This window comes from Alexandromys fortis, unplaced genomic scaffold (assembly GCF_014885135.2).
Source record: "Alexandromys fortis isolate MF-2015 unplaced genomic scaffold, M_Fortis_MF-2015_v1.1 scaffold_0, whole genome shotgun sequence".
Lineage (NCBI taxonomy): Eukaryota > Metazoa > Chordata > Mammalia > Rodentia > Cricetidae > Alexandromys > Alexandromys fortis.
In genome coordinates, this window is record NW_026067949.1 from 17,608,612 (window position 1) to 17,620,739 (window position 12,128).

General features: G+C 35.4%; 1 protein-coding gene across 1 annotated transcript; it reads left to right on the top strand.

Moving 5' to 3' along the window:
• The first annotated feature begins 5,956 nt into the window (after window positions 1-5,956).
• Window positions 5,957-6,913, top strand: LOC126506201 (C1GALT1-specific chaperone 1-like). Its single transcript, XM_050149572.1, has one exon. The coding sequence runs from the start codon at window positions 5,957-5,959 to the stop codon at window positions 6,911-6,913; it is 957 nt and encodes a 318-aa protein (XP_050005529.1).
• Window positions 6,914-12,128: the final 5,215 nt, after the last annotated feature.

Consider the following 12,128-nt stretch of genomic DNA (forward strand, 5'->3'; position numbering starts at 1 on the left):
CAAATTCTAGTATTCTATAAGTTATTATTTTAGGCATCAGTCACAAGGGACACCAACTGCTTCCAGAAAGCTCCAAGTTCTCACAGCAATTGTGAGAGGGTCGAAGGACAAGTATAATTGCACTTTGTGTCAATTAAACTTCTATCAACCTGTTTAAGCCAAGGCAAAGGCCAAGGTCAATATTAGTTCAGCAGTAGGAATATCAGCTTCAGCCAGGAGAAAATATACATCAGTTTGTCAAAGATAGCTTAATAAAGAGACCTGGTAATGTGCGAATTAAATTGTTCATTTGATAAAATAGTATAACTGTTACATTTATGAGATTAAAGGTGTTTAAAATAATGAAATATATAAAGGTTCTATTATGGACTACATTGTGTCTTTTTGAAATTGGGTGGTATTATAATAGTATATAAGGGTAACTGTAATACGATCATGTGTGCCTTCCCTGAATTAGAGGTCAAAACCTAACCTCTGATGTTGACTGAATTTGGAAATAGAGCCCTTAAGGAGGCAATTAAGAACAAATGAGGTCATAAAGTAGGAGTGAAATCCAATTCAAGTAGAGTCCATTAAATGGAAGAAGTATAGATACAGAGGGTGTGCCAGAGAACAGACAAGTAAAGAAGCACTTCACATACTCCTCAACAAACACCAATAATACACTCATGGGCTTTGGAATTGTAGGGGAATAAGCATAGTTTAAACACTTAGCCTATAATACTTTGGATTGTTTTCTAGATTCCTAATGCAGATGATCAAGTAAAATATTTCAAGAGTTGTTCCCTGCAAATGTGACAGGTATATTTGGAGATTTAATGTCTCTATTAAGAAGATAATATAAATAGCAATCGAGATGGTAAATATCTATTTTCAACATTCTAGAATTCAAATTCCCGGGGGACCTAACTCTGAATATCTTTCAGAGTTTCCGGAGAGGATTAACTGAGGAAGGATAACCTTTCTAATTCAAACCACAACATATAATCATTAGCCTTGTTTTCTCTCCTTTCCTGTACCAGGGTACAACTACCATGACTTTCACACCACATGGGAAATAAAGCATGGCAAAACATGTGGATGTCCTAGAGCCAAGTTTCTTTGAGAGATAATTTTAACATCCAGACGAAGTATTTTATCAATAATGCATTTAACCTAAATAATAGTACCAAGTGGGAATATTTCAAGTAATGCTTTAAAAAACTAGCTACTGATATCTGGCAAGGTCTACAGGTAGATTAATAAGCCACTGAAATACCAATTGCTTACCTCTCTGAAGTCTTCTGAAGACATCAAACAAAGGCTCTCCAGTGTGAACTATTGTAAATTTTTACAAGATTGTAAAACATAATTTTAAATTTTATCACTGTGAAAAATGTGCAATCACCAGTTTCTGCAGCACATTAAAGGTTATATGTAAGATATCTTAGGAAAGCATCCTTCTATCAAGTACACAAAGCAAATGTGTCAGTATTATAAATCATGAGGCTAAATGGATTGATTACAAATAGCTTGAATATTTTACAGAAACTCATTTATGTAAACAAGTATGATTAAATGTTAGGTGACGGTACTTGCAAAAATCCTCTTCCAAACAAATGATTAGTTGTCGTATACCAACTAACATATTGCTGCTTCTTGTGATTCTATCTTCTTCTTTTGTTCTTAGGATAGAAAATTAGTAATGTTGACTGTATTTCGCTTGCAAAGTCTCTGCCCTTACTTTGTTTTGATGATTTGCTTTCTGTCCATATCAAATTCATGCATAAAGTAAATTATGCCAAAGTATTTAACAACATGACATTTTCTACCTAAAAGAAAAGATGGTACTGGACAGTGAAACTCTGCAACTAGTTCACACAAACCTAAATGATTTCCTCATTTGCATGAAGCAAGTAAGAATAGAACTTTGAATGCAGAGAAACAATACCAGAGATAAGAAAAGTGTTTGTTGGTGGGCTTCAGTTTAAAAAATTCCTTTCTTTGTCTTAAAATTTGTGCGAAGTATTTCAGATTATGTTTGAATTAATCAAGGAAATGTCTAGGTTTTAGGGCAGACACAAGAAAATTGTAAAATGTACATGTAAAAAATTGATAACCACAGAAACAGTTGATTCGAACTAGTGGGAACTCACTGACTCCAGACTGACAGTTGGGGAACCAGCATTAGACTGACCTAGGCTCTCTGAATGTGGGTGACAGTTATGTGGCATAGACAGTTTTGGGGACAATTAGCAGCGGCACCAGTATATATCCCTAGTGCATGATCTGGTTCTTTGGAGCTCATTCCCTATGGAGGAATACCTTGCTTAGCTTAGTTGTGAGAGGAGGACTTTGGTCCTGTAGCAAGTGATGTGATAGACTTTTTTAATTCGTCATTGAAGGCTTCACCCTCACTGAGGAGTGAATGGGGAAGGGGAGAAAATGAAGGGAAAATAGCAAAAGTTAATATAAACAATATGAATTACATTATTTTAAATTAAAGGAATTCAAAACAGGAGAGAAACAAGGGATTTTAAATTCATAAACAATAAATGTGCAATCAGTAAAAATGAAATATTATAGTAATTGCCATAAGAAGAGCTAACCAGAGCTTTTAATTCCTTCATAAAAACTATCACATTAGAAATTTGAGTAAACAAGAAGTATGGATTCAAGGAGATATACTATCAAATTAAAAAATGGAATATAAGTTATAAAAAATTTAAACATCAATAACAAATAAGACTTATTTATCTGCTTTTCTAAGGAGGTTTTAGAGTCAAATTGTCGTTGAAAGCAATATTTTTTTTAGATTAATGCTTTTAAATTGTCATCTTTCATTCAGCTTCTATGCTTCAATGTACAAGTATGTCTTGGGGTGGAGAAATAGCTCAGTAGATAAAACATTTTAGCCAAAAATGAAGGAATTGAGTTCATATGCCTCACTCTCATGTAATTTCTAGAGCAGTACGGTAGTCTATCTGTAATCCCAATATTACTGATGCCGAGACAGAGTCTCAGACAAAGATGGGTACTGAGACTGACTGAGCTGTCAATGCTGGCTTAAAGCAAGAAAGCTATGATCAATAAATATATGCGTTGTGAAGACAAAGAACAAAAGACAGGACTCACACAAAGAAATGGACTTATACACACAAGCATACACATCACACACACTTAAGGTCAAAACCAATATGTCCCTTTCAATTTGTTGGTGTGTTCATTTTTAGAGAAACCCTTTCTACATAGATCTGGCAGGCTGTGTGGTCACACACTTCTCCCTCAGTCTTCTTGTAGCTGGGATTACAGGCTTGTTACCCACACATGGTTCAGTGTCTTTTCATTTCATCTTAAATATTTAAATAGTAGAAAAAAAAGCTATTTAAGAATCCATGTAGTAGAAGTTAAATGTATAACTGGATTTTAATCTGGTTAATGTTGAAAGAAAGAAAAACTTAGAAAGTTAGCCAATGACATTGGTTAGATGTCTCTAAAACTTAAGGATTTTGTTAGATGTAGAAGGAATCATCTTGGCTTTTAAGAGTCTGAGATTTTCAACACAGGGAATTCAGTTATGAAAGTTAATTTCTATCTGTTGACATTTAATAAAGCCATAGGTTTTGTTGTTGTTGTTGTTTGTGTTTTTTATACAGAGCATTACATAGGTTAGAATTATTTTTCTTTCGATATAAGTAAATCACTGTGTCCTCTTCAGGTACAATATAATTAGGCAGGCAAACAAGTGTTTCAAGTATTGAAAGAAAAAAAGCAAGGGAAAATGTCTTAACATGTCCTATGTACTTATTATATGTTTTCAATACAGTGTGTAGGTATTCTTTAACTGCATTTTAAAAGGTTTCATAAAATATTTGCAAGTTTCCTGAAAAGCCAGAAAATCAGAAACTGTAAAACTTGTTTAGCTATTCACCTTTACATAGAACAGCTGGATTAGAACTTCAATGGCTATGAATTTGTCTTTACTACATCTTCCAAACTGCCTTCTGTTTTACTGTGTAATGGCAAAAAAAAAAAAAAAAATGATGCACATCCCACTAATTGCAGGGTGTATTGCTTAATCACTTTCTATTTAGAATTGCAATGTTTTCACTGAATTAATCTTTATTCAACATTTTTCATTTGAGGTCCATACCTAGTCCCCATATATTAGATTCGGTAATACCCCCACTACCCCCAGCAATACTTCAAAAAAATCCCCATTTTTATAAAAACAGGAAATCTTTCAAAGAAATATTTAGGTCAATGTCTCATAATTATTTAATGTTACATGCTTATTACATTGCATGGTAGGTAAAAGAACAATTAGGCATTAGTTAATAATAACAAAAATACATTGTCATAGTTACTGCCAAGAATATTTTACCAACTGTTGGATGACGCACAGGTAAAACAGTAAACTATCTGTCGTCTATAATAGAAGACAGATAAATGTAAGCATTCATAGTTGCACATGAGTCTGGGTATATCTGTGTTCAATATACTAATATGGAATCTATATACCATAAATATAGGTACAGCACAGACTATTCATATTATTATGGAAGAGCAGGCAAACTTTTCTCAGAAAACTAGGAGCAAATGGTGAGAAGATATATCCTATTAGCTACAAAATCACATCTAGTCAGTCATGGTAGAAAAGTTCACTGTCAGAACAGTGTCTAGAATATGCAAAGGGCCTTGGACAGGAAAAGCTTACGGAGGAAAAGGGAAATAAGACAGAAAAGGTACATAGCAAACTCTTACTATTAAAAGTGCACACTATTAAGTGTGCACATGGTAACACATGCCTTTTTTCATTGTTTTAGGTGAATATAGAAACGGAATTCTTTATATTTTATTATTTATTTATTTATTTATTAAAGATTTCTGCCTCCTCCCCGCCACCGCCTCCCATTTCCCTCCCCCTCCGCTAATCAAGTCCCCCTCCCTCGTCAGCCCAAAGAGCAATCAGGGTTCCTTGCCCTGTGGGAAGTCCAAGGACCACAACCTCCATCCAGGTCTAGTAAGGTGAACATCCAAACTGCCTAGGCTCGATGAAAGGAGACAGAGACAGAGACCCACATTGGAGCACCGGACAGAAATCTCAAGGTCCAAATCAGGAGCAGAAAGAGAAAGAGCATGAGCAAGGAACTCAGGACCGTGAGGGGTGCACCCACACACTGAGACAATGGGGATGTTCTATTGGGAACTCACCAAGGCCAGCTGGCCTGGGTCTGAAAAAGCATAGGATAAAACCGGTCTCGCTGAACATAGCGGACAATGAGGACTACTGAGACCTCAAGAACAATGGCAATGGGTTTTTGATCCTACTGCACGTACTGGCTTTGTGGGAGCCTAGAAATGGAATTTTGTCTTTGCAGGAGATCGATTGAATCTCTTGCTTCTCTTTTTTCAGTTATAGATTACTTTTGCTTTGCTTGAATATCCTTTTCTGCAAACAATTTAAAGAAAAGAAAAAAAAAAAAAAAACTAAAACCTTAGTGAAGCTCATGTTGGTGCCCTGAAGACATGGTTGATTACTACATACCCTTACCACTGCTCGTACCCCATAACTTTGTTAGTCATTTAGGCAAATAACTGGGCTTGCTGTGGTTGAACTTGCAGCAGCGAGTTTATTCTGGTTTTAACTACTTATTGTAACTAAACAGAGTGCTATGGTTATTTGCTAGGGTCAAAGAGCCCAGATACCCTGGTAGTTTTCAAGAGTCCTTTGGTGTCCTAGTTAGAAAACGGCTCCTGAATGCCGGTGACGAGCAAAACTCCTTTGTCCCTTCAGGCTCTCCGTACTTTTAAGACCACAACTTCCTACATTGCCATTTCCTTAGAGGACCAACGCTAAGGGTACCACTGGCATTGATTGCTGTCTGGTCAGTAGTATAAGAGAATAGCTTGAATTTGAGCAGAAAACCATAGGTGGCTGTGCTTTCTACTGCTAAGCCATTTTAGCCTCAGAAAAATGATTTCAGAATGCAGCCCATTTTTGAAGGGTGTGATGCTCGGAAGTACCGTCTTTGCCTTGATCACGATGCTTGGACACATTAGGCTGGGTCACAGAAACAGGATGCACCACCACGAACATCACCACCTGCAAGCTCCTAACAAAGAAGTCTTAAAAATGTCAGAAACCGAACGCGTGGAACTTAGTAACAGCATCCGGGTTTACTGTATCATTCTTGTCACACCTCAAGATCTGAGTTTGTGGGCTGCAGTGAAGGAGACTTGGGCCAAACACTGCAATAAAGCAGAGTTCTTCAGTTCTGAACATGTTGAAGTGTTCGAGTCAGTAGCTGTGAATGAGACCGACACCTGGTTGATGATGAAACAAGCTTCAATATATGCCTTTAATACATACAAAGACCAATATAACTGGTTCTTTCTTGCATATCCCACCACATTTGCTGTGATCGAAAACTTAAAGTATTTTTTATTAAGAAAAGATCCATCACAACCTTTCTATCTAGGTCACACTGAACTTTCCGGAAGCCATGAATACGTGAGTGTGGACGGGGGAGTTGTCTTAAGTTTAGAATCAATGAAAAGATTCAACAGACTTCTCACTGTCAGTCCAAGTGAGTGTCCAGAATCGGAAAGAGGGATTTGGAGGATGTCTGAAGATTTGTTGCTAGCACACTGCCTGAGATATGAGGGAGTGTTGGCAGAAAATGCTGAAGACGAGGAAGGAAAAAATTTATTTAATACCAAAACAATTGGGATGTTTATTAAAGAGGCAATTACTGACTACCCGAACGATATAGTGGAAGGATGCTGTTCTGACATGGCCATCACTTTCAGTAGACTGACTCCTGATGAGATGCATGTGATGATGTACGGGGTGTACCGTCTTAGGGCATTTGGACATTTTTTCAATGATGCCTTGGTTTTTTTACCTCCAAATGGTTCTGACAATGACTGAAAAATAGTAAGAGCCTGTATTTGATAACTACAGAAGCCCTAGTAGCTGCAAAAAAATTAATATAACCAACACAGGAGAGTGCCTCTTTCCTGGTCTAATCATATTGTGTTATTACACACTGAAGTTCAATTTATATCCTTAGATAATGTGTTATTTTCCCTTAAAGCACTTGTAAAATTTTTACATGTTGTAGATAAAAGCTTTAATAATAACAAGAGTTCAAATAAAGGATGCATTTATGTGGTGATATTTTTGTTTGTGATCTAACAAATCTTGCCTGAAGGTCAGAGAAGCAGAGAAAAGAGGCACTAGTTCTTACCTCTACCTCAGACTGAAAGGGCAATCCTGTCTCTAAAAATCTGCAGAGCTAAGCCACTACTAGTTAGCCACAGAGGGCAGGCAGTGGTGACACGCCCTTTAATCCCAGCACTTGGAGGCAGAGGAAGACTGGTCTCTGCATTCAAGGCCATTCTGTGCTACACTAGACTGATACAGATTTAAGAGAGACAGAGCTCACACCTTTGATTGCAGTACTTGGGATCACATGCCTTTAATCCCAACACTAGAGAGATGGAGACAGGACTGATGTGGCGGGATGGAAAGAGGAATATAAGACAGGAGGAGACAGGAGCTCAGAGCATTCAGTCTTACATTTCCTAGAGACAGGATCAGACTTTCGGTCTGAGCAGAGTTAGCTAGTGGCTGGCTGTTCTGTATCTCTGCTCTTTCAGCTTTCTCCTGCTAATATCTGACTCTGAGTTTTTATTATTAAGACCAATTAGAATTAGTGAAACACATTTATAAATTTATTTATTTGATGCATATTAAACTATAAACAATAAAATACATGGGAAACTTTTATGTATTCACCTTTAAAGTTTTATGTCTTTAGTTTACAAACATGTAAATAAAATTTTAACTGTGAATTTATGACTAACAAAATACTTTTAAAAAAGCCTTCATTAACCTGACCAGTGGTGGTGCATGCCATTAATTTGGGCACTTGGGAGGAACAGGTGGGAAGATTTCTGTGAGTTTGAGGCCAGCATGGTCTACATAGTGAGTAGTGAGTTCCAAGACAGCCAGGACTATACAATATAGTGAAACCATGTGTGTGTGTGTGTGTGTGAGAGAGAGAGAGAGAGAGAGGAGAGAGAGAGAGAGAGAGAGAGAGAGAGAGAGAGAGAGAGAGAGAGAGAGAGAGAGGAAAAAAAAGGACATCCCACCGAGACCCTGGCAGTATCCACTTAACAACATTCCAGTTATAAAATGACATATTTAACCAAGCTACCTGTAATTTATTTGTATTTTTTCAAGTGATGATGCACCTCTCAGCCTTATTTGAATTCTGAAATTAGACGTTGGCTATGGATCCTTTCAGATAAACCCTAGAAAGAAAGTTATATTATACAGATTATATCCAAATTTTCACATAAAAATGCATGAAAAAATTGTCAGAGACAATAAATTATGCAAGGATATCTCAGTTTTTTTTAAAGTCATTAAGCTACATATCAAAGTTCTATGATTTATAAGATATTATGCTAAAGCCCTTGACTGAAGCAATAATCTTAAATGATATATACTATTAATATGTCCCCTTAAATTTTATTTGATGAATTTCACATGGTAATGTGAGGGAGAAAGAAAACAAATAACTCTAATAAATGAATTCAGGTTTAATTATTTACTTCAAAATTCTGAATTATCTTTAAGTTAAAGCAAGGCTATATTTTACAGTGTTAAACTATTTGAAACATACTGACTTGAGAGCATATAAAGAGAGGTATATCAGGGAGTCCCATCCTTAGAATTCAGCTGGCACTAAAAATCATTAAAAATTTAAAATTAATAAAAGTTCAAGAGAATTGGCTTATTGAAATGCTTTAACAAAGCACAAAAAAAAACTTACTTAGAAATCTTCATCTGTAAATGAAATACATAGATGTCACCCTTGTACTTTATTAAAATTGTCCTCAAATTCCCACATGACTGGAAAGACACTAGGGAAAACACAGGCCTGGATGGCATAACTACAGTAAACTAAAATTACATTCCTTTTTAAAAAACATCTTAGAAGCTAGAAACTTCTTTTCATGTAAAAATTAACTATTATATAATTAACATTATATAATCAGCCCTTCTATTATTCTATTTTGCAATGAAGATTGGAAGGAGAGCGATAAATTTCCATAGTGTCCTTTATGTAGCGATGCAGTGTGGTGGAATTCTCCTGACAGTTGACATGAATAGATTTTTGTTTTGGTGTTCCTGTTGGCTTAATACTCCTATCTGTGCCCGTATTGCCCAGTGGTGCTTTTGTTTGTTTGTTAATATTCCACTAACTCTCATATACTTTTTGTCTTTTGTCAAATGCATAAATTTATTTTTGACACCTCAAATCCAGTCTCATATATTCTGTAATGTTTTTAGTATCCAGTAGTCATTAATCTTCTCATGAATTCTATTTTTTATTGTATTTTCCACTTAGCCAATAATTCACAAGTCATAAACAAATTTGGAGTCATAGGATGATCAGAATGATTTTTAAAATTCTCAGGGTGCAGATTGGTAGACTAGTAAATTTACCAGCCATCCATCTAAACTGTCACTTTATCTAATATTTATTACTTTTAAGATTATTTATTATTTGGAAACTTCCTGAATATCTTATGTATTTTGACAGACATATTGTTAAGTAGAATATAGTCAATTATAACTTTCCCAAAGACAATGATTATGACCTATCGACTATTTATTTTAAAAATGCATATATTATTGAAGACACAAACTATAAAATTAAGTTACTGAACATAGTGGCCAAAATAGTTAAAAATGCATTTTTTGGTAAGGTTCCAAAGCTATTTATTCAATTAATTACTGTAAAATTAGATGGATATTAAAATATTCAAACCACAGGTTTCACAATTTCAGACCAGGAAATTTTCCCATTCTGTGTGTCTTGTGCAGTGGTCAAGGGTAAAAGAAGATATGAAGATGAAAACTTAAACTTCAGTATTCATCACAAGGCTGCATCATCTTTCTATTATCTTTGCTAGAAACTTTCCTTCTTGGGAGATAAGAAAAGGTGTAATAAAATGTAAAATGAGAAAAGAAAGCTGTACAAATAAATTTTATTTTGTAGACTTAATAAATACCCAATAAAAATAAACTGAATTTTTGCTTTATGGGTAGCTTACATTTTATATGCAGGGCACTTAAGGATTTTGATGATGTGAAATAGCATGTATCTATTGCATCATACCAAAAAATATTACTAGTATAAATTGTATGCTGATCCACTTATGCATTCTTTTCTGCTTACTCAAGAATAGTAATTTAAATCATATAGTTTTGGTTTACAAGATTCATTGGCTGTATGTCCTATGCATGCTTCTGCCTTGTTAGATGTTTTACTAGAGAATGTGAATGTATTCTATTGAATGCATATACCACAGTCCACATATTCAACAACTCCCTATATTACAGTATTGTATGGGTAAGTAATAGAAACATTTATCTTAAGGTATGTGTTTGAGAGTGTGCATGTGAACCTGCTCTAGGTTAGTGTACAGTACTCTCTGTAGCTTCGTAAGAATGAATTGTCTCCCATTGAGCCTACATCATTTTGCTCTCCCAAATATAAATAATGGAAGGTCTGGCAGCTTTACAGGCTCAGTGATATTTAGTGTGATCTCTGCTTTTAGTCATCCCAGAAAGTACATGATGGTATTCACTGTTAATTCACTTTTCTGTGTAGAATTTTGAATGATTTTTTAAATATGTTTAATTTCAAATATATTATCTTTTTAATTAAGAACAAAGATCAGATATCAGTGGGAGGTTGAATCATCGCCCCTAAGAGTTTACATTCTAAAGTACTTATCTCCAGTATCTCACTTTGAAACTATATCTGGAAATAAGGTCATTGTTAGATACTTGAGATTATTGATAAGAATGGACTCCTACTCCAAACTGGATGGTGTCGTCAGAAAAGGGGAAATTTAAACATAAACAAGAACATTAGGATAAGCAAATCAAAAAGGCAAAAACAGTGTAATGCTTATAGAAGCCAAAGATTGTAGAATATCAATGTCAAGTCCATTAAACAGATTGTCTCAGAAGCCCCAGAATGAAGCAGATTTCCTAGACTTGAATATGGATGTAACACCATGGAATTATCAATAACTGAATTTTCAGTTTTGAGTCACTGATATTATGAAATCTGTCTGACAGCTTCTACAAATTTATAAACTTGTCAAAACTTAATGGTTGCTTTCGAAAAAAGAAGTGGACTTTCTGTTTTATTGCTAACTTTTGTCAGTTGTTTGTAATTCGGAGATATGAGTCTTTGATCAGATATATATCTACCTGAGTGTTTTCTCCCAGGCTCTGGTCTGCTTTTAAATTAATCACTTAATGTGTAAACAAGAAAAAAATAGCTTCAAAGAACCCTAACTTATTGAGTTTGATATACCCTATTTTGGTGACATATCTAAAATTCTTATCACCAAAAACAAGGTTAATTAGTTTTGCTCCCATCTTATTCAAGAACTTTTATAGTTTTAGGCAATACATTTAAGTCTGTGATGTGAGTGTGTATATGTGTGTGAGAAAATGCAGCTCCAAAAATAGCTGTGTTGTTTTCATTTTTCTTTTTATTTCTCACTCCCTTCCTTTCTTTCTGCCTCCCTTTCTTTTTTGTTTTTCATTCTTTTCTTGTTGAGTATGCAGTTGTTCCAATATATTTTTTGAATTCTCTCTCCACTGAAATAATTTTGCTTTATTTTTTTTAAATTTTATTTACTTTCGTCAGTATTGCTATAGGATAGGGTAATTTCAGGTTCCCTATCCTCAGCTTCACAAGGAACTAACTGGAGACATCGCCTTGGGCTCCTGGGAGCCACTCTAGGTTCAAGTCTCTTGCCAACACTAAGGTGGCTCTTTTAACTAAGATATGTGCTTCCCTGCTCCCCTATCCAACCTTCCTTTATCCCAATCATCCTGTTTCCCCAAGTTCCCCCAATCCTCCCCTTCTCACTTTTCTCTCCCCATCCCCCCTTATCCCCATCCCACCCCACCCCCAATATCCCAAATTTCTCCCCGGCAATTTTGTCTACTTCCCATAGCCAAGAGGATAACTATATGTTTTTCCTTGGGTTCACCTTCTTGTTTAGCTTCGTTAGGTTCACCAGGTATACACTCCGTGACCTTT